This window comes from Lepus europaeus, chromosome 18, assembly GCF_033115175.1.
Source record: "Lepus europaeus isolate LE1 chromosome 18, mLepTim1.pri, whole genome shotgun sequence".
Lineage (NCBI taxonomy): Eukaryota > Metazoa > Chordata > Mammalia > Lagomorpha > Leporidae > Lepus > Lepus europaeus.
In genome coordinates, this window is record NC_084844.1 from 26,227,359 (window position 1) to 26,248,998 (window position 21,640).

At 56.8% G+C, this 21,640-nt stretch overlaps 1 protein-coding gene across 2 annotated transcripts; it reads left to right on the forward strand.

Annotated features, from left to right (window-relative positions):
- Positions 1–330: 330 nt before the first annotated feature.
- MYCBPAP (MYCBP associated protein) lies at positions 331–21,640 on the forward strand. 2 transcript variants are annotated; one of them, XM_062174986.1, is made up of 20 exons: positions 331–406; positions 8,479–8,502; positions 8,761–8,888; positions 9,440–9,599; positions 9,705–9,808; positions 10,536–10,719; positions 11,017–11,132; positions 11,677–11,827; positions 12,700–12,815; positions 12,905–13,020; positions 13,800–13,911; positions 14,986–15,175; positions 15,596–15,783; positions 16,787–16,933; positions 17,424–17,828; positions 18,223–18,344; positions 18,921–19,036; positions 19,511–19,656; positions 19,770–19,940; positions 21,493–21,640. In XM_062174986.1, exons 1-20 carry the CDS (start codon positions 370–372, stop codon positions 21,559–21,561), a joined length of 2,802 nt encoding a protein of 933 aa, XP_062030970.1. In that variant the 5' UTR covers positions 331–369; the 3' UTR covers positions 21,562–21,640. The 2 variants fall into 2 exon arrangements, with proteins under 2 accessions (XP_062030970.1, XP_062030971.1); XM_062174987.1 differs by lacking the exons at positions 331–406; positions 8,479–8,502 and adding an exon at positions 557–635.

A 21,640-nucleotide genomic window follows, 5' to 3' on the forward strand; every position in this document is an offset into this window, starting at 1 on the left:
GCAACACCTCCAGGGACTGAGACAGGCAGTGTGCCAAGGCCCCAAAGCTTAGCTGGTTTGGATTTGATGGAGGCCGGGGTGGCTGCGGCGGGGGTTGGCAGGTGAGGCCACCAGGTGCCGCCACCCTGGAGTTTTCAGGGCGGCCCGAAAGCAAGAACCCGCAGGCCGGGCGGCTGTGTGCGTGCGTAGGACAGGGAGAAGGCCGGCCTGGAGGCCGCGGGCCGAGGTCTGGGGCGTCGGCGCGGACCGGCCGGTGACGTCACGGCGCTCGCGGCGCCGCCTGTGACGCCACGGACCGAGCCCAGGGGCGTTCTCGGGTCGGCCGGCGCGAGGAGCCGCCTGTGGCGTGCGCGTGGCCGCGGCCTGAAGATGAACGGGGCTTCCAAGCCGTCTCCGCTCAAGCTGGGTGGGTGCGCGCCCCCGCGCGGGGCCTGGTTGCTATGGACGCAGCCGCGGCCGCTGGCGGGCGGGGGCGCGCAGGGCGGCGGGGGGTGCCGCGCAGCCTCCGTGTCCCCGGGCCCGGCGGGTGAGGCCCACGCTCACAGCCCGGGGCGGCACCATGAAGTCTCTCAAGAAGGAATCCCGCCTCAGAATACCTGCGAACAAGTTCATGGAGCCCACAGAGAGCGTCAAAGGTTGGCGCTGGCTGCCTTGGGCGTCCAGGAGAACCGGACAGGGCCCGGGGTTCTTAGGATGGGGGCCAGGTCACGGGCCCTGGTGGGTGGGGGATGACTTCGGGGGAGGAGGTTTAAAGATTACCGGGAAGTGGGAGCCTTGGGCGCCATGGACAAGGCAGGGACCCTGGGGAGGGAAGGCGCGCCGTGCACCGGGCCTTGACACAGGGACGCGGGGCTTCGGGCAGCAGCGGTGGGCAGGTGGCCTTGGGTGCGAAGGCACCTCTCCAACCCTGTGTAAGGGAGGTAACCAGGAGGCAGGCTCCCCGGGCTGGGTGAGTGCAGAATAGCCAGAACAGGCTTTAAGGCTAGGTGGGTCAGGAATGGCGCCCCTGGGAAGAGGGATTGTGGTGACGAAACCCAGCACCTGGCTGTGTATCCTAGCGCGGGTGTCCCCGAAGAGCCTGCTGGAAACACCCAGAAGGAAGCCCGGCTCGGCTCCTTGTTTCCCATCCGCCGTCTCCTGCCACATGCCTCTTTGCAGCCACTGGGGCGCTTGTCCGGCTTGGTTAACCCGGAAGGAGTCGCTAGACAGGACTGCTTCCTGGTCTCCACAGCTGCCCTGTGGCTCAGATGGGAGAGTCACAGGGTGTGTGACAGCAGGCTGACCCCCAGCAACGGGTTCCCCATTGCAGCCCGCCCCTCTTCAGTCTTTCTTCACTGCTTCCCTTTGCCCAGTGCTACTGTATGTGAGCCCTGTGGGGGTCAACAGGGGTGTCAGTAATTACTGTGCAAACTTGGTCCTCATAGAAAGGCACATGGGGGAAAAAGTGGGGGAGTAGGTGTAGGGGCATCTGCTACCCTGGTTAAGCTGCTGTTTGGGATGCCTGCATCTCATTGGAGCACCTTGGTTCAAGGCCTAGTTCCACTTCTGATTGCAGCTTCCTTCTAATGGATACACTGGGAGGGGGCAGATGATAACTCAAGAAATTGGGTCCCTACCACCTACATGGGAGACTGGAATTGAGTTTCTGGCTCCTGGCTTCACTCTGACCCAGTCCTGGCTATTGCAGGCATTTGGGGGAGTGAACCAGTAAATGGAAGATCTCTCATTCTCTGCCTTTCCTTTTTCTTTCTATTTTTTTTTCTTCTTTTTAAAGATTTATCTATTTATTTGAAAGGCAGAATAAGAGAGAGAGAACAAGCTTCTATGTGTTGGCCCACTCCCCAGATGGCTGCAACAGCTGGGGCTGGGCCAGGCTGAAGCCAAGTGCCAGGAGCTTCATCTGAGTCTCCCGCTTGGGAGGCAGGGGCCCAAGAACTTGGGCCATGTTGCACTTCTTTCCCAAGCACATTAGCAGGGAGCTGGATCAGAAGTGGAGCAGCTGGGCCTTGAACCAGTGCCCATATGGGATGCTAGCATTGCAGGTGGCAGCTTAACCCTCTGTGCTACCATGCTGGTCCCTTTCTCTGCCTTTCAAATAAAATGAAAATAAATTTTAAAAAAAGAAGAAGAAAGAAACTCAGAGTCTAATGAGGACATAGAGGAGCATTCTGACAAATGTAGAAATAGAAATGTGGATACAGGCACCCATTGGGGATCAGGAGGGCAAAGCACCAACCCTTGGATGCTAGAGTTAGGAGAAGGTTTTCTGAAGAAGGTGCCATTTATGGAAGACTTAAAAAAAAAAAAAAAAAAAAAAAAAAAAAAAAAGAAGAAGCAGCAGCAGCTTGCTTTTGCTCTTCAAGGTCTAGAAAGCGGCGTTAAGTTCTTGGAGCTGTGAGCATGGGAGCCAGAGGGGCCGCCTAGGGAGCCAGGGGCCCAAGCATGAAAGGGTGAGAAAGGCTGGGTGTGCTCTTGCCGGCCCTGGGAAGACCCAGCCTGGCGTCCTGGGGAGAGCTCAGAGTGAGGGGAGGGCCAGGCAGGCCTGGGGCCAAGGGGCTCCCTGGGAGGCCCAGAAAACCAACAAGCGCTTGGTAGCTTTTCAGCATGGCTTTTTTTTTTTTTTTTTTTTTTTTTTTGATGCTTCTGCATAGTACAAAAGGCCGATGCTGTTTCGTGACACACTTTCTAATAGTTGAGAGAGAAAAATGTCTGGTCCCCCTTTTCCAAGGGTAGTCCAGCCTCTCCTAGCCGCCGCCTCCTGCTCGCCCAGTTTCTGGGAGACTGTAATCAGATTTGAACTTTCTTCTGTAAACAAATCAAGGAATGATCTCTCGCTGCGTGTTTATTTTTAACAAGGGGAGATTTCGTTTAGTCAAATAGCCCATGAGTTAAGGACATGCACCTAAGTGAGGAGGGGAACCAAAAGCGTTGAACTTGAAAGTTACCTTTCTTCCTTAGCTATCTCTTAGGGAAGCTGTAACACGGTAAGGACAGTGCTCCCCCACCCCACCCCCCAGTACCACGCAGCTAATCATCTTGTGCTGTGTTTCTCCAAGCAAAAACGCAGGCAAATCTGGTGCCTGTGAATTTGTTTAGGGACCTGAGAGCCCTTCTGAGTGCCAGGTCTCTCCCTGGTCTTGTTGCTAAGAAACAAAAGCCTCCCAGCAGTACCAGACCTCACTGTCTTCCCCCCCCCCCCGCCCCACCCCCATAAAGCTCTGCCTGGTTGGGACAGTCCCCACCTTGATTCCTTCAATGCAGCCCTGAGGTCAGAGTTTCCCAAAGACTTCAATCAACCCTAAAAAAGAGAAACATTTAGGTAAAACGAGACTCAGAAAAAGAGTCCAAGGTTCTTTCTCCATAGTCCCTCCTCTCCCACCCCTCACCCTCACCCCACCTGAGCCCCCTGACCCAGCGGAGTTGTCATCCCAATGCCCCATGAAAGGGGCTGGCTCCTTCAAGCCCCTCAGCTTGGGTTTCAGTAGCAGGACACCCCTCCCCACCGCGGGCAGTCCTGGAGTGAGCCCTGGGGCTCCTCCTTTCTGGCCGGTCTCCCCAATTTGCCTTTGCCCCACGGTCCACCTGGCTCCCTCTTGGGTGGATCATTTGGAAATGCTAACTCTCGTCAGCTCTTTCTCCTGGACCGAAGATCAGATGACTGAACCATCCTTTTAAAGCCGCCATGCCCTGGTTTCCTTCTCATCCCCAACAACACACCCCTCCCCTCTGGCAAGCATTCCCCTGCCAAGCTCAGCCCTGTCTCCAGGGGTGCCCAGTCTGTGACCTACCTGGAACATCTCCGTTTACTGCTGCACCTGTACAAAGCCCGCCTCTCCTTCAAGGCCCGACCTAGTCTGGGAAGCCACCTCTGCGGCTGCTCCTCTGAACCTTCTTTAGAGCCCCGAACTGTGTGATCCCACGGATCCACTCCCTCTTTGATGTCTGACCGAACCTATTGCCTGTGCCGCTAACGCAGGCTCCTGGAGCGTCAGGGTTGCTGGCAGTGTCTGCCGCGTTCTTCAATTCCTCAAGAGAAGGAGACATTTCATTTTGAAAATAATTTTTTATTAATCTAACTTAAAGGCTGCGAGAGAAGTCTCCCATCCTCAAATGCCTGCATTAGCCATGGCTGATCCAGGAGCCAAGAACTCAGTCCAGTCTCCCATGTGGGTGGCAGGGACCCAAGCCCCCCAGCCATCATCTGCCTCGCAGGGTGCACATTAGCAGGAAGCTGGAATGGCGACTGGAACTGGGACTGGAACCGGGACTGCAACCCAGCCTCCCATCCAGTATGCGATGCAAGTGTCCCGACCGGTGGCTTAGCCACTGTACTGTCCCTTTTAAACTTTTTTTTTTTTAATTAATTTATTTATTTGAAAGGCAGAGTTACGGGGGTTGGGGGTGAGCTTCCATCTGCTAGTTCACTCCTCAAATGGCTGCAATGGCCAGGGCTGGGCCAGGCTGAATCCAGGAGCCAGAAGATTCCTCCAGGTCTCCCATGTGCGTGCAGGGGCCCAAGGACCTGGGCCATTCTCTGCTGCCTTCCCAGGCACATTAGCATGGAGTTGGATTGGAAGGGGAGCAGCCAGGACTCAAACTGGCACCCATATGGGATCCAGTACTGCAGGCTGTGGCCTAAGCTGCTGCACCACAGTGCTGTCTTCCCCCTTCTACTTTAAACTTTCATACCATCTTCTCTATAGTTTATGACATGTAGGAGGTGTTTGGTAAACATTTTCTAGGATGAATTTGACTTTGTATATATTTTAATAAATGGTTTATTAACTAAAATACCCAGTTCCCTGCCTGAACACTGATTATATTACATTCAAGATGACTTTCTCAGAAAAACCTCAGACCAGGATTTCCCTGCCTAATTCAGTCGGATACAAACATGAAAAATTAGTTTCTCCATCCCTGGAGCAATGGGGGCATTGGTCGTCAGTGGTGAAGGTTTGTATTTATTCATACGTGGTAATTACACCCCCACCAGTAACAAACATGCTTCAGGAGATGTTTCTCTCCTTGGGAAGATATAGGTGCAGCCAAGATGCAGAGGAAGCAAATGTCCTGGAAATATAAATAATAAATAGTACCAAGATATTTATAAAATCAAAACTTCAGCCGGCGCCATGGTTCACTAGGCTAATCCTCCGCCTTGCGGCGCTGGCACACCGGGTTCTAGTCCCGGTCGGGGCACCAATCCTGTCCCGGTTGCCCCTCTTCCAGGCCAGCTCTCTGCTGTGGCCAGGGAGTGCAGTGGACGATGGTCCAAGTGCTTGGGCCCTGCACCCCATGGGAGACCAGGAGAAGCACCTGGCTCCTGCCATCGGATCAGCGCGGTGCGCCGGCCGCAGCGCGCCTACCGCGGCGGCCATTGGAGGGTGAACCAACGGCAAAGGAAGACCTTTCTCTCTGTCTCTCTCTCTCACTGTCCACTCTGCCTGTCAAAAAAAAAAAAAAAAAAAAAACTTCAGGGGCCGGCACTGTGGCGCAGCGGTTAAAGCCCTGGCCTGAAGCACCAACATCCTATATGGGCACCAGCTCTAGTCCCAGCTGCTCCTCTTCTGATCCAGCTCTCTGCTATGGCCTGGGAAAAGCAGTAGAAAATGGCCCAAGTCCTTGGGCCCCTGCACCCACGTGGGAGACTTGGAAGAAGCTCCTGGCTCCTGGCTTCGGATCAGCGCAGCTCTGGCTGTTGTGGCCACCTGGGGAGTGAACCAGCGGATGGAAGACCTCTCTCTCTGTCTCTGCCTCTCTCTCTGTAACTCTGTATTTCAAATAAATAAAGCAAATCTTTAAAAAAAAAAGAATTCTAAAAAAAAAAAAAGCAAAACTTCAGGGTGGTGTTTGGTGAGGCAGCTCCATTGCCACTTGAGGTGGCTGCGTCCCTCTTCAGGGTATCTGATTCGAGCCCTGGTTACACCGCTTTCACTCCGGCTTCCTGCGAATGTTCTCGGAAGGCAGCAGAGGATGGCTGTCACCTCCGTGGGAAACCCAGATGGAGTTCCAGGCTCCTGGCTTTGACCTGGCCTAGCCCTGGAGCCTGCAGGCATTGGGGGAGTGAACCAGTGGGTGGAAGATACCCCTCTCCCTCTTTCTCAGTCTCTCTGCCTTTAAAATAAAACAAAAAACATTTAAAAAGCAAATCTTCAAGTGGTACCAGTTCTCTTGGGGACTGCCACCAGCTTCAGTGAGTTTGTGGAGAGGTGAGGTGGGAGCAGAGCTTAAAGCCCAAGGCTAGGCTGAATTTAAAGTTAGGTTTGGAGGCTGGCGCCGTGGCTCACTAGGCTAATCCTCCGCCTTGTGGCGCCAGCACACCAGGTTCTAGGCCCGGTCGGGGCACCGATCCTGTCCCGGTTGCCCCTCTTCCAGGCCAGCTCTCTGCTGTGGCCAGGGAGTGCAGTGGAGGAGGGCCCAAGTGCTGGGCCCTGCACCCCATGGGAGACCAGGAGAAGCACCTGGCTCCTGCCATCGGATCAGCACGGTGTGCCAGCCACAGCGCGCCTACCGTGGCGGCCATTGGAGGGTGAACCAACGGCAAAAGGAAGACCTTTCTCTCTGTCTCTCTCTCTCACTGTCCACTCTGCCTGTCAAAAAAAAAAATAATAATAAAAAATAAAGTTAGGTTTGGAATGATTCCGACTTGGTGGTTTGCTTATTTTACCATCGATTATATGGGCATTTCTTTAAAAGATAGTTTGGTTTTGTTAACCCACACACCTGCCATGATGTTTTTAGTGATACTAAAAGACTGGGCTACTGTGAGAAGCAATGGATAAAGCCAGACTTTGTTTTATTTATTTATTTATTTATTTGAAAGAGTTACAGAGAAAGAGGGAGAGATTGTCCATCTGCTGGTTCACTCCCCGGATGGCCGCAACAGCCAGGGCTGGGCAAGGTCCAAGCCAGGAGCTTCTTCTGGGTCTCCCACACCAGTAGCAGGGGCCCAAGCACTTGAGCCATATCTGCTTCTTTTCCCAGGCTCATTAGCAGAGAGCTGGATCAGAAGTGGAGCAGCCGGGACATGAACCAGCGCTCGTATGGAATGCAGGCGCTGCAGGCGGAGACTTAACCTGTTGTGCCACAGCACTGGCCCCAGACTCTGTTTTAAACGTCCTGAAGTCAGGAGGCAGGCTTTCCTGGGCTTGTTTTGTGAAGGGCCTTACCTGAGACCATCCTGAACTAGAGGGGAGAAGACGGGGTGGCCATGGAACCCGGGGAGCCCTGCGTGGGAGGCAGGCAGGGAGCGCGTCCTCTCCTGCCCACTGAGTTGTCCATGCCCAGCTCTGGTGACTGCTTGAGAGCAAGGCCCGTTCCCCCGACTTTTGTCCAGTGCGGTCCGTGAGCCGCCGTCGGTATCCATCACGCCCTTACTGTGGCAGACTCCTAAATGCTCTCATCTCCACATGGCGCCCCCGATCCATCCCTTGCTGAGCCCTTCCGGTGACTCACCGAGCTCCGGGGTATGGCTCCCACTTCCTCTCCGACTCTTGCTTCCCACCTGCCACCTCGCTACGCTCCAGCTATTTAAAAACACATGCTTGGCGCTGCGGGCGTGGGTCTGCGCCACTCTTGCCTCCAGGCCCCTCGATGCCGTTCCCTTGGGAATGCCTGCTCCCAGTGCTGTTTCCCTGGCCTTCATCCTTCGGCTCTCATTGTAAGCATCACCTCCTGAGCAAGCCCTCTCTGACCCCACAGGTGCCCCCGTAGTTGCTGGGCATGAGCTCTTTGAACACTGAGATCTGGAACTAGCACAGTACCTGGCACATAGGCGCTGCCTGAATGGTCTTTATTAAAGGAAATAATATGGAACAAGTGCTCCATGGAGTATGTTCCCCTTCCCCCCAGAGCACCTGCATTTGAACCAGTGCCTTAGGAAATCCGGCGCCTTCACCCAGGAGAAGAGATCAGTGCCAGCACTGAAGGAGGCCAGGAAAACATCTAATCCATTGGCCCCAAATCAGCAGCATCAGAATCACCCAGAGAGTTTTAAAAAGCACAGCTCCCCAGCTCCCCAGGCCCTGGCTCCACGAAGGAGCCAAGAAGTGGTATTTAGGGGGCCTGGCTTTGGGGTGCAGTGAGTTAAGCAGCCGCCTGTGGTGTTGGCATCTCATAAAACGCTGTTTCAAGTCCAGGCTGCTGCACTTCCAATCCAGCTCCCTGCTAATGCACCCGGAAAAGCAGCAGAACATGGCCCAAGCGCTGGGGTCCCTGCACCCATATGAGAGACTCAGACAGAGTTGCAGGCTCCTGGCTTGGGCCTGGCCATGGCTCAGCCGTTGTGGCCATTTGGGGAGTGAATCAGCAGGTTCACCCTGTAACTCTCTGTAGACCATGCCGGCCTCTCACTCTGTAACTCTGCCTTTCAAATAAATAAATTAGTCTTAAAAATAAAACTCTCCAGGAAGATTCTGGGGCAGTCATGGGATTCGTATTTGGGAAGCACTGATTTAGCCCAACTTCTTGTTTTCACAGATGGGAAGACTGAGGCCTACAGAGGTTAAGTGATGTGTACCCAGTGTTGTCCGGCTTTAGGTCACATGGCCTGAAATGGAACAGCTGCTTGTCTCCGTCCTGGCTACTGAAGCTTCAGTCCCTGGCAGACCGGGGGAGGGGGCGGGGGAATGCTGCCCGGCCTCTGCTCCCCTGCCGGTGGCCATGCAGTCTAATCGAGATGTGTGGTTGGTTTGGGTTTTTTAGCAGTTACACATACAGGAGAATTTCTTTAAGCACTTAGAACTTTCTGCTTCTCTTCAGAAAAGAAGCGGCCAAAGGTCCCTGAGCAGCCCACACCCCCCATTCAGGAAGAGCCTGAGCCTGTTAGCAATGTGCTACAAGGAGATGATATTCTCGCCTTGGCCATTAAGACAGAAGACCTGAAGAAGGTAGGGACGGGGCCCTCCTGCGCAGTCTGGAACAGCAGCCACGCCCACAGCCTCTCCACCTGCTCCCTTCTCACAGGGAGGGGCACATTCCATGGAAAAATCCATTGAACTCGGATCCTTTTTACTATAGCACCTAAAGGAATCTAGTATGTTGTATGTTTTTACCATGTCCAAGATTTGTACAGAGCCACAGGCAAATGAGAGCGAGAGGTGTCATGCGTCCCAGAAGGGCAGGCAGGTGGCCACATCCCCATTTCGCAGATCGGAAAATGGGTTTTGGCAGCAAGGTCACAGATGTGGCTGAAGCTGCTAAACCCCGCCCCCACACTCCACCTGGAAGAGGCAGCAGGTGTTAGGGCTTTGCCTCCAGGACGTTAGCAACCATGTGTCTGTGACACGGGCCTCTCCTCCAGAGAACATATGGACAGAGCTGGAGAAACAGATTTGTCAGCCCTCAGGAATGCCACCGGGAACTGGGGCAGAGGAGATGGCCGGTGCTCTCCCTCCTCCCCGCCTCGGCTGGAAGCCGCCTCTGTTTCCTCTCTCTTTAGCAACACATTCCTCGTCTTACGGAAACGGAAGACAAACCTGTCATCACACAGAAATTCATCATCCGAAAACTCAAACCCAAGGATGCTCGCAGGAAGGTCTGCCGCTTAGTAGCGCATCCTGCTAGTCCGGATGTCATCACCAAGCCCCTGGACTACTATGGTAGGCCCAGGCTGGGCCCCGGCCCCGCCCGCCTGTGATTTCGTGGGCCCGCCCTGGAGTGGTTTCTATCAGCCTGTCCTCCCCTTCCCTCTCCTGCCCCTTCAGGTCCAGGCAACAGCTTCGGGAGCAGTGACCAGATCCTGCCGCACCATATCTTGGGGAGTCTCCAAGACTTTAAGAGGATAGCAGTTGCTCGGGGGAATACCCAGGTGGGTTTACGCAGAGCTGCCGGAGGAGAGATGTGACCGAAGGCCTTTCAGTCCCCACCTGGCAGAGCTGCACAGGGCGGGGTTAGAGACACAGTCCTGTCTCTGGGCCTGGAGTCAGAGGTGCTAGCTGCCCCTCCCCTGAAACACCCACTTCCATAGCAAGTCGCAGAAGCCAGCGCACATGCCTCAGCTGCCAGAGACGTCCTGTGAGGACACTGAGGTGGTTTCGTGCAGCCCAGCAGTGGGTCTGGGTGGGCTGAAGCCTCAGGCCTGAGGGTCCCTGCTCCTTGTGTCCCCCTCCTCTTCTGTGCCCCTGCTACATTTCCCCTCCTGGAGCTGGCTTACTCTTGTACACACCCCTCTCGTGGCTTTCCCAGCATGCCAGGCTTCTGTCCATCTCTCAGGTACCAGGGGACCTGGGGTCATGCAAACAAAATAAAACAGGCTCAGCTACCCCTGGTGAAGGTGGCAGTTATCAGTTGTGAGGACAGCCACGCTAGAAGATGTTGGCCACAGTCTTAGAACAAAAGTCTCCTGTCTGGAGGGGACAGGACTGGAAGCCGCTTCCAAGGCCTTCTGGCTGCGGGATCTATTTTTTGTCAGTCGCCACCCTGGGGTCCTCGCAGAGCAGGACACCAGCAGGGATCCAGGTGGCGAGAAATTTCTGCTCAGCCAGAGTCCAGAGCCTTCCCCCCACCCTCCACGTGCCCTTTGTTCTACTTTGCAGCTGGCTGAACTCATCCACAGCCCGCCCTGTCTGTTGACCCTCATCTCAGCTAAAGAAGAATCGAAGCAGAAGACCCCAAAGGAAAAGAAGAGACTTCCCTGGGCCCCACCTCCCAAGCACAACTTTCTAAAAAACTGGCAGCATCACCTAGCCCTGCGGAAGAGGCAGCAGGAAGCCCTCAGTGGTGAGCAGAGTGGACGGGGCTCCCGCCTGGCCTCCATCCGCCATGGGGACTCTGGCCTGTTTTTTTTTTTTTTTTCCCCTCTCTCTTGACCTATTCAGAATCTGGATGTGGACTGACCACATTTGTATTGTTCACTCCCAAGAGCTTCTCACTCTTAAGTCTAAGTAGGTCCCCAGATTAGCCCAGTGAGTGGGACTGCTCTATGTGGCCTTCCGCAGGGCCCCTTTGTGTTCTGACCTGGTGGAGGGGCTGCAGTCACGTGCCTCTCTCTCTCTCTCTCTCTCTCTCCCTCTCTAGAACACCTGAAGAAGCCAGTCAGTGAGCTGCTGATGCACACTGGGGAGACCTACAGACAGATCCAGGAGGAGCGAGAATGCATTGACCGTTCACTTCCAACACAGCATGATGGGAAAGTGAGGATGGCCATTCCCAGGAGCCTGGGGCCCCTCCAGCTGCGGCTGGGGGGAGGGAGGCGCAGATCCTGGACACCGAGGCCGGCCTGTCTCAGTTTACAAAGTTGGGGATCAGTTACAAAGCATCGTCAAGCCTGGAGGCCTTTATGGTCCTAATGTTGGGTGTTGGGGGACCGGTCAGCTAAGTAATTCAGCTTGTGGTAGTCACTGTAGTCAGTTTGAAGAGGAAGCTATCACAGGCACTGAGTTACTAGAGCAGGCTTAGCGTTTGTCTCCCAAAAGCTTGGACTCCAGCTTTTGGACCACGCCAGGCGCCCTGTTGAAGTCTGCTCTGCCGATGCTGTGCCCGCAGCAGCCCGCACCAGGTGTAGTCCGCACCGGGGCAGCCTGCAGACTGGAGAGAGAGTGCGGCTATGCCCCTGGGGCAGCAGCGAGTTCCCCAGAGGGAGCATCTGGAGTCCGTGCTGCCCATGTATGTCCACCTCTGGCCCAGGCAGGTGTTGGAGCGTTGAGGTGCTCTGAGTCGTCCGTCTTCCCTCGCCAGGCCTATGAGGAGCCCGGTGGGTTCTGGGCGCCGCTGGAATACCTGGGCAATGAGATGACAGGTCTGCTCATGACCAAGACAAAAACGCAGCGTGGCCTGGTGGAACCAGTCACACACATCAGGAAGCCCCGCTGCATCCAGGTGGAGACAGGTGAGGAGCGGACGGCTGCCAGCTGGCCTCTGGTGCCTGGGCCCAGAGTCAGGGCAGTGCGGCCGTAACAATCGTGGCTCTGCTGTGAGACAAACTTGGGACTGCTTCCTAGTTCCGAGTGGCGTTAGGCAAGCCCCAGAACCTTCTCTCGAGCAGAATGGTGATGGGAGCGGTAGGGAAGGCAGAGGAGCAGCGCAGCCCGTAGCCCTGTCCTCTACAGCACAGGGCAGCCGCACGCAGCTCCTGGAGTCCTGCAGGCTGGCAGTGTAGACAGCCTCCCGGGTTGTGAAAATGAGTGTGGAAAAGGGTTTTATAAATAACTTGTATATTGATTATATGTTGAAATAACCATATTTTGAATATATTGGGTTAAAGAAACTAACATGAATCTCACCTGCTTTTTTTAAAAAAAAAAAAAAAACACCTTTTCCATGTGGCATCTAGAACATTCAGGGTGATGCAGGTGGATGCATTCTGTTTCTGTCAGACAGCCCTGCTCCGGAGCCGGACACAGCCTAGGGTTCGGGTCCCAGCTGTCTTGGGCTTGTGAACCCCAGCGAGTTTGTTTGCCTGCTCTGACCTCAGCTTCTCTGGTTTAGAGAGGATGAAACGAGGGAACTAAGGGGCCCTGGTTCAGCACGATGGTGCTATGGTGATTTTTTGCCATAATGCAAATGTTGGGTTGTTTGGAAGTTCGTTTTGCAGGAGGTTCCGGGCAAGAGCACCGGGGTCCAGCTGTCCCTGGGAAGCTGTATTTTTCACCCTTCCCAGAAATGGTGCTGGGCCAGGCACCCTCAGAGCCCGTGAGAAGTGGGGCGGGAAGGGGAGGCCCAGCAGCCCGTGCTGAGGGTCCCGGAACTGGCACGCTCCAGGGTTGCTGGCCCAGAGGGATGCTTGGTACCGCTACACCTGGGACCGAAGTGTGTTTCTGGTCTACCGGCGCAAGGAGCTGCGGGGCCTCCCGGCGGAGCGAGGGCTGAGCCAGCAGGTGGGTCATGCATCCTTGCTCTAGTCTAGGCCCCTTCGGATGGTGCCTGGCTTCCGGCAGCTAATCTGTCGCTTCTCGGTCTCTCGGAGGACACCGATGGCCTGGAGGTGGTGGGCAGAGGGCAGCTCTCCTCGGCTGTGGCAGCAGAAGACAGCACAGCATTTGAGAGGAGCCAGGAAAGCTCCTCTGAAGACACGGTGCATCTGTGAGTCCAGCCCGTGCCCCGGGAGAGAAGCCGAAGCGAAGCAGTGAGGGGCAACCCCCTCGCTGAGACCAGGCCGCGGCCATGGCAGCCTCTGCAGCGGCGGCCGCCCCTCCTCCGGCCCATTCCCGCACCCGTGCTGGCTTTCCCTCACCATCTGCTCCTCTGCCGCTCTGAATGGGGATTTCCCCGGCGTTCCTTTGCTGGTTATATGGGGCCCGCCGCCTCCCACTGCCGTGTACCGAGAGCCGTTCTGCTGGGAGGCTGGAAGAGGCGTGTTTCTAGAAGCCGCCTGCCCAGGGGAACGGAGCTCCAAGGTGCAGGGCAGAGCTGGCCACTCCTCAAGCCTGGCTGGCAGCCCTCTGTGTGGGTTCTGTGGAGCATGACCACGGCAGTTTTGCAGATAATAACTCCTGGGTTTTTCCTTTTTCTTTCTATTTTTAAGATTTATTTATGTATTTCAAAGTCAGAGCTACAGAGAAAGAGAGAGAGAAAGGAGTCATCTACTGGTTCACTCTCAAGATGGCCACAACAGTCAGGGCTGGGCCAGGCTGAAGGCAGCAGCCAGGAGTTTCTTCTTGGGCTCCCGTGTGGGTGGCAGAGACCCAAGCACTTGGGCCATCCTCCACTGCTTTCCCAGGCCAACAGCAGGGAGCTGGGTCGGAAGTGGAGCAGCTGGGGCATGAACCGGCGCCCATCTGGGATGGCGGCGTCACGGGCGGCAGCTTCACCTGCTACGCCACAGAACCACAACGGCTGCCCCTCCTGGGGTTTTCTTACAGAGACTTACTGGCCAGTTACCCCGATGCGGTCTCCATGCCTATTCTTGGCCCCTCTCTGCTGTTCTGTGGGAAGCCAGCTTGCTGGATCAGAGGCAGCAACCCACAGGATAAGGTACAGCCACCTTCACCCTCGCTCACCTGCAGGAAGGGCCTCCTCTGCTGGTGCAGCCCCAAGGTGACTCTGGCAGTCACAAGGAGCCGGCTCAGGCTCTTATTTGCATTTTTATCTGGTCATACACTCAACGTGTCTGAAAATGGTAACAGCAACACTAACCTGAGCAAGAATAAAATCACAAGGCTGAAAAGAGAGTGTCACAAGCCATCCGGTAGCCTTCAGGCTGGTTAATAAGCATGCTCTCTCACACAGGTATTCCTTTTTAAAACCATTAGTTTATTTTTATTTCTTTGAAAGGCCAAGACAGAGAGATCTTCCAGCTGCCAGTTCACTCTCCAAATGCCCACAACACCTGGTGCTGGGCCAGGCTGAAGTCAGGCGCCCAGAACTCAATGTGGGCCTAGCACTTGGGTGGCAGGGACCCAGCTACTTGAGCCATGACATGCTGCCTCCCCGGGGTGTACATCAGCAGGAAGCAGGAATTGGAAGCTGGGCTGGGTGCTCACAATCTGGGATGCAGGCATCCCAAGTCTTAACTGCTGCACTGAACGCCCATCTCTTAAGCTTCTAAAATAGTCTTCAGAAACTAAGGAACAGCAATCTCTTTTCTGTTCTTTGTCTTTTAAAGATGTTTTTATTGAGAGAGTTTCCATCCGCAGGTTCACTCCCCAGATGGCCACAATGGCTGGGGCTAGGCCAGGCCGAAGCGAAGAGCCAGGAGCTTCTTCCAGGTCTCCCATGTGGGTGTGGGGGCCCAAGCACTTTGGCCATCCGCTGCTGCTTTCCCAGGCCATTAGCAGGGAGCTGGATTGGAAGTTGGAGCAGCCAGGACTCGAACCTTCGCCCATATGGGATGCCAGCATTGCAGGTGGCAGCTTTACCTGCTATACCACAATACTGGCCCCAAGAGCAGGAGTCTTGATTGGCTATAAACTCTAACCTCACTGGGGTATGATGCCACTCTGGGAGTAGCCAGACATGGGATGTAGGACCTTGGGTGCTAAACCCAGACAACTGCCCCTCCTCCAGGGCCTCCCACAGAGACTTTGCTCACATCCCTCCCTTCCCCAGAGGCATGTCGGAATCGGCGTGTGCCTGACCTTTGAGACCCTGGAAGGGGAGAAAACATCTTCAGAACTGACCGTGGTCAACAATGGCACGGTGGCCATTTGGTATGACTGGCGGCGGCGGCCCCAGCTGGACTCTTTCCAAGCCATGAAGAGGAATAGGGTGCAGCGGTTTTACTTTGACAACCGGGAAGGTACCTAGGAGGGGCTGCCCGTCTGCTGGCTCCTGGCTGGTCTGGCTTGGTCCTTGGGGTCCGGGAGATGCCAAAGTCTCCTTCGTGCCCAGCTCCTGCACGTCTGAGCCCCTCTTCCACATCGTCTTTGTCAAAGCATGATCGGATCATCCGTGTCTGCAGACAGAGCTACGGGCTCAGTCACCCACCTGGACAGGCCTGGGGCTGGTGGACCTCTGCCTGCTTGCCTGGGGCTGCCCCAGTTTTCACCTTCTTCCCCTGGAAACCTCTCCAGGGCAAACAGTCCTTTGGTCATCTGACCTGGGGCTTAGTTAGATGCGTGTGCATGGCTGAGGGCTCAGTTGACAGCCAACGTGCAGGCTTCGTTAGTGCAGGCTCTGCCAGTTCCCCCTCACTGCAAACCTCTGTCTCTCCACTCAGGTGTGATTCTGCCGGGAGAAACCAAGAACTTCATCTTCTTCTTCAAGTCTTTGACTGCTGGGATCTTCCGGGAATCCTGGGAGTTCGGAACCCATCCCACCCTCTTGGGAGGGGCTCTCCTGCAGGTCAATCTCCATGCCATCTCCCTGGCCCAGGACATTTTTAGAGACGAGAGGAAGTTACTGGAGGTAAGAAAGCTGGGACGCGCGGCCCCTGTGGACACCACATGGGTTTCCCAGGTGCCCCTCTGCAGGGGTCTTATTTCTCCCAGGCTTAGAGTGAATTTTTCACAAACAGGTAGCTGCTGTCGCTCAGCCTAGGGCTTTGTGATGTGAAAGATGGGGTGGGAGAGGCTAGGGGAGGGAGAGCTTGCCCACCAGGCATGGCCCCCCACTGGGTTAGAAAGGAATGAGACGGATCCTGGATGTGGAGACGGCATGGACGTTCCTCCCTGGGTCCAGACAGAACGATGAGCCTTCACGTTGGCGTGTACTGGGTTCCCTGCTGTGCGGTACTGTGTTTAACTGATAAGACTTCAAAACCAGAGAGAGCAATTTAAAGAGAGGGGCACATCTGCCCGCCCTCCCCTCCAGGAACTGACACAGTTGAGTGAATGTGAGTTGGGACCTGGGACTCGGCCACCTGCCCGGGGTTTCGCGATGTGGCCCCCTTTGTCCTTTGTGGGGCTGTCTGTGGGCTGCTGTGGTCAACACCCACTGCAGCCCCCAGATACAAGCCAGCTGCTTCCACTGGGCTCCACAGCGGAGATCGGAGTTTGACAAGTTTGCCTTCTTGGCTGACCATGGGACCGATGTCTCGTGTGAGATGCCCCACCCCTGGGTTTTGGTGACATCATGTGGCCAGCCATGGTTCTCAGTGGCACCCACACCCTGCGCCCCTGCCCCCTCTTCCTAACCCGACAGAAGCGCTGTGTTCTGGGACCCATAAGGAGCAGAGCTTCCCTGGGACTGCTCCTCTTGTGTCTCCTTCTCCTCCCTTTTCAGAGTGTCTGGGGAGACCCAAAGGGGAGCCTTGGAATAGGGGTGTGCACGCATGTGAGACGGGGAGGCAGACAGTGGTGGGAACTCGATCCCCCAGAAGGCACAGATCCCAGGGGGTCTGGTTCCTGTCAGCGCTGCACGGGTTTTGTGAGCCTGGGCTGCCATCTTGTGCCTCTCTCCTCTCTCCCAGAGAAAACTGGCCGCCCAGGAGGCGGTCAGCATTGCCAAGAGCCTGTTGCCGGAGCTGCTGATGGGAGTCTTGACCCCGGAGCCCACGCCGCTAGCTATGGACACCTGTCTCACCGAGGAGGACTTGTTCCACCACCGGAATCCTCGGGTACCAGCCTGGCCCTGGCCCTGGCCCTTCGTGAGCACCTCGGGTGCTTGTAACAGCAAACCCTGCCACGTGCCGGGACCTGTTCTGAGCATCTGCCAGAATCACTCACTTGCTCCGTTCTGGGAGATGGGTCGTGCCTAGATCCTCACTTGATACTGAGGACACTGGGCTGGGACTCAAACCGGCACGCACGTGGGATGCTGGCGCTTAAATGAGGTTCAGAACTTGACCCGAGGTACCTTAGCTAGTGAGAACAGCTCCACCAGCTCCTTCGTTGGAACCCAGTCTTACTTGGAAACACAGATTCCAAAAAGCTGCAGATGCTCTGGCTGAAGGGGAGGGAGGAAGCTGCTAAGACCCCAGTTGTTCCTGCTGGCCTCGTCCCTGAGTGTCCTTGAGGGGACCACGGGAAACTAGAGCCGGTTGCCTGCGCTCTGGGTGCCTGTGCCCCAGCCTCCTGCTCACGCATCTTCTCTTGCTCCTGCTGCAGTTGCATTACCAGCACCAAGTGGTGCAAAGCCTGCACCGGCTGTGGCGCCAGTACATGGTCCTGCTGCCCAAGGAGGCCTGGCCGAGCGAGGAGGAGCCCCTGGGCCCCAGGGCCCTGGTGACCGTGGTGCCGTCGTCCTATCTGGAGAAGGCCCCGGGGAGCCATGAGCGCCATAAGGGCCCGGGCTTGGATGCTCAGCGTCAAGAGACCAAGGCCTTCAGGGACAGCCGAGATTCCGCCGGACCCCAGAAGACAGGTGCGGGGACCAAGAGTGCCCCGCAGAAGAGCATCATGGAGGAGATCCTGGTGGAGGAGACGCTGGACGTAGACGGCACCCTGAGCTCCTGGGACCTGGATGGCCTGGCCCTGCCCAAGTGGAACCTCTGCCTGGAGGACTTCAGGAAGGTGCTCGCCAGACCCTGGGGAGCGGTGGTGGAGGATGGCCCCGGTGCAGCTGGGTGCCAGCGCCCCTGCCCTACACCATGCCAGAGGCCCCAGCAGCCCCCTTGCCCACGGCCAGTGAGACAAACCTCCTGAGGGCGCAGCAAGAGCAAGCTCTTGAGCCATCTCTTTATGCCTGGGGAACTTGGGCCACCGCAGTAAAGGAGGGGCTCCCCCTCTGACCTTGGCAAACCCCGCAGAAGGAACTCACGGCCACAGATCTCCTGGTGGGGGGAGGGGCAGCCCCCCGACAGACTCCCCAAGGCTGCATCCTCTCCTGGCTCCAACCACCTGTTCCGTGTCACCATGCCTGTCACTAGAGGCCACAGGATGCTCATGATGCCTGTGACCCTGCCAGGCAGCAATGGCGCTCCCTGAGGAGACCCAGAGAGAGGACGCCCTGGTCAGGCTCAACAAGGCAGCCCTGGAGCTGTGCCAGGAGCAGAGGCCGGTGCAGTCCAACTTCCTGCACCAGATGTGGTAGGCGCCCCCTGCTTCCCTCCGTAGCGCCTGGCCGGGTTCCGGGGGAGGCTGTCTCAGGGCTCCCGGGTTGTGGAAAGATCTGCAGACCCACGCCCTGGAGCCTACCCTTAACAGTCCCTGCCCGCTGCTCTCAAGAATATACCTTGTCGTCGTCGTCGTCTTTTTTTTTTTTTTTTTCCTTCCTCTTGGAGCAGAGGAATGAAAAAGGGAGAAAGCAGAGGGCAGTGAGAAGAGGGGCAGGGTCCATTCAAAGCACCCACTGCTCTGCTGGTTGTGAGCCTGCATCTTGCCTATTATTTGGAACTTGCTCCGAGTGACTTGGGGGGAGCTGAATGTATGCAGATCTCCTCCCCCTGGTCCTAGGCCCTTTTTCTCTTGGCTACCACCCGAAGAAGCCAGGGTGCATCTGAGCCCCTGCATGGGTACTGATGGGGGCGCCGGCCACTCTGAGGCCAGGCGTTTCCATAGCAGTTCACAGCACCAGAGCCTTTGCAGGGCAGGGGACTAGAGTGTCTTCAGGTTCAAGGGCAAACAGGGAATGCTGGTCTCTCCCCCATGTGTCCTGCCCTCTAGTCTGCAGCTGTGGCGAGTTGTGATTGACAGCCTGGTGAGCCACTCCCTGTGGCTGAGGGCTCTGCTGGGCCTGCCTGAGAAGGAGACCGTCTATTTGGATGTGCTGGAAGAGCAAGGTCAGGCGCCGTGTGGCCACTCGTGTGTAGTCTTCCCTGGCCCCTGCCCCATGGCGGGGCGGCCCCGGCCGCGGGCAGCCTGGGGTGGAGGCTCTGCTAGGCTGAGCCCGAGGAGCCAGCCCTGCTCTCCTTCCATCAGGACTGCAGCCCCGCAGCCACCTTAGCTCAGGGCCCTGGTGTTGCAGGTGGAGGCCCAGGGGAGTTAAATGATTTGTCCATGGTCCTATGTGGGGGAGTGCAGAGCTGGGACCGGAACCCAGGTCTCTCCCTGCACCCCCCCCCCATCCTGCTGTCCTGTTCCACAAGGTCATGCGCCTGGGCGAGAGGCTTAGGGGACAGAGCATCTGCAGGGCTCTGAATGCTGTGGGGGGCACTGACAGGGCTCCAGGCCATCACCCTAAACCTCCTCATGTGCCCATGCTGTTAGCCCGGCCCCACAGGGCTGCCATGGTGTCCTCCCCTCGCCTCCCTCAGATCAAAAATCAACCCCCGTCACGGAGGTGAAGGCAACCGTGGTGAGAGCTGGGAAGGAGGAGCGGAGAGGGGCAGCCCAGGAAAAGAAGCAGACGGGGCTCAGAGAGAAGGAGGACAAGAAAGGAGCCAAGATGCCGGGGAAGGAGGCATGCTGGGCCTGGCGGGACTGAAGGGGCTGGGGGCAGGCGGGCCTGGCTCCCCGCTGAGCTGCTGTTGTGGGCATCACTGAAGGCTGGGCCTGCCCCCGGTGTCCATGCAGGACCGTGTCAACAGCAAGAAGCAGAAGGCAAAGGACGACAAGAAAATGATGAAATCCTCCAGCCGGGACAGGCTTTCCTCTGAAGAAACTTCCCATGACAGCACCACCCCCTCTCAAGAGCCCATAGACCCCCTGGTCATGGAGAAATACACCCAGAGGCTCCACACGGAGGTGAGGGGAGAGCCCAGAGCCACGCCTCCCCCCCGCCCCCCGCTCATGCCTGCCACCATGGCCTCCCCATCAGTGCTGGGCGCATGTGGGAATCAGAGACCTCAAAGGTACACAGCACACCTGGGGTGTTAGGTGCGGAGCACTGTGGGGAAGAGAGGATGGACCAGGGCCAGGTGGGCCTCATGGGGAAGCTGACCTCCAACAGACTTGAAGGGAGGTGGGTGCAGGGTGGCCAGGTGGCCGTCCCTAGGAGGGTGCCCTAGCAGGGGGAGCAACCCATGCAGAGCGGGGAGGGCTGGCGGGTGTGGAGGGCCAGCCGGCCATGCGGGTCCAGGGTGGGCCATTGTGGGGATTCAGGGTTTTTTTTCTGGGTGAAGTGAGAAGCCCACAGGGCCTTGAACAGAGGAGTGAGAGGGTCTGGCGTGGGCTCTAGCAGCTCGCTTCAGCTGCCATCTGGAAGCAGACTGTGGGCAAAGGGGAAGGAGGCCCCTCTCTGCTGCTCCCACCTCCTGTCTGTCAGGTGCACCCGGCTTGGGAGAACGCGTGTCAGCTCGTCTCGGTCCGTTTCTGGGGCAATCTATAAGGAAAGAAGTGTGTTTGAGTTAACGGTTGTGGAGGGTGGCAAGTTCAAGAGCACGGCACCGGGGCAGCCTTGTGCTCCTTCAGGTCACGGTGGAAAGAGAAAGGCTAGCAGAGCGTGTGCAGAGTCGGCAGAGCTGAGGGGCAGCCTGGCTTCCTAGCAACCGGCTCTCTGGGTAACTAGTCCAGTCCTGAGAGTAAGAACTCACATGCCCAGGGCAGCAAGGGTGGAGCCCTCAGGAGCCAAACCCCTCTCAGGGGTCTCTCACCTCCCCACACCATTGCCTCGGGCATCAGCTCCAACGTTCCAGAAGGCAGACCTTGTTCAAACCCTAGCAAGTGTGCGTTTCCAGCCATTCTAAGGGTTCAGAGCACTGGAGAGGCTTCCTCCGATCCTTAGAGATCCAGCAGGCTCTGTTGTTTGCTCGTGTTGTGGGGGGGGGGGGGGGAGCGCAGAGCCACACTGGATAAGTCAATGGTGTGATGACCTTGCTTTGTCTTCTGATGTGGATAGCTGGGGAGCTGGGCTTACGTCATCGTCATTCTGGTAGCATGCGGGATCTCATTCGAGCGGAACTTCCGTCTGCTGCTGGTGACGTCACTGATTTTCTGGTGCTCAGTGGGGTCTAGACAGTGAGAGGACCCAGGACCCATGGGGGTAGACTTCTCGGCTCTCGGATGTGGAGGATCCTTCGTGGTCTTGGAGAGTCTGTGGATCTGCGGTCCTACGGGAAGGAACTGGGACACTGCTCCCTGGGGTCCTGTGGAGTTGCCCCTGTAACATCTGCAGGCTCTGGATGTCAAAGGGAGCCGTGCAGGTTTGACTAAGCAAAGCTTTGCAAAAACAGGACTTCCGCTGGAACTCTCAGAGCTTTGGTTACCCCTCCCCCGCTGTCCTCCTGGAGCACTGGTGACGCACAGGTGCTCTGCCCCGAGCAACCCTTTGCCCGTGGTGTCCGTCCCCTTCTTCCAGGTTTGTGGGCTGCTGGACACCCTGGTGACCGACCTCATGGCTCTGGCTGATGAGCTCAGCTCCACGTGACATGCCAAGCACGGTCTGCATCGTGCAGCTGAGCGACCTTCTGGGAGATTGGGTAGCGAATCAATAAAGAACCTTTGAG

Bases quoted from the DNA above. Each gene is read 5' to 3' on its own strand.
- MYCBPAP (XM_062174987.1), top strand. From the start codon at position 560: ATGAAGTCTCTCAAGAAGGAATCCCGCCTCAGAATACCTGCGAACAAG. The intron at 9,600-9,704 runs GTAGGCCCAGGC...CTGCCCCTTCAG, and splicing joins CAAGCCCCTGGACTACTATG to GTCCAGGCAACAGCTTCGGG. The intron at 12,816-12,904 runs GTGGGTCATGCA...GGTCTCTCGGAG, and splicing joins AGCGAGGGCTGAGCCAGCAG to GACACCGATGGCCTGGAGGT.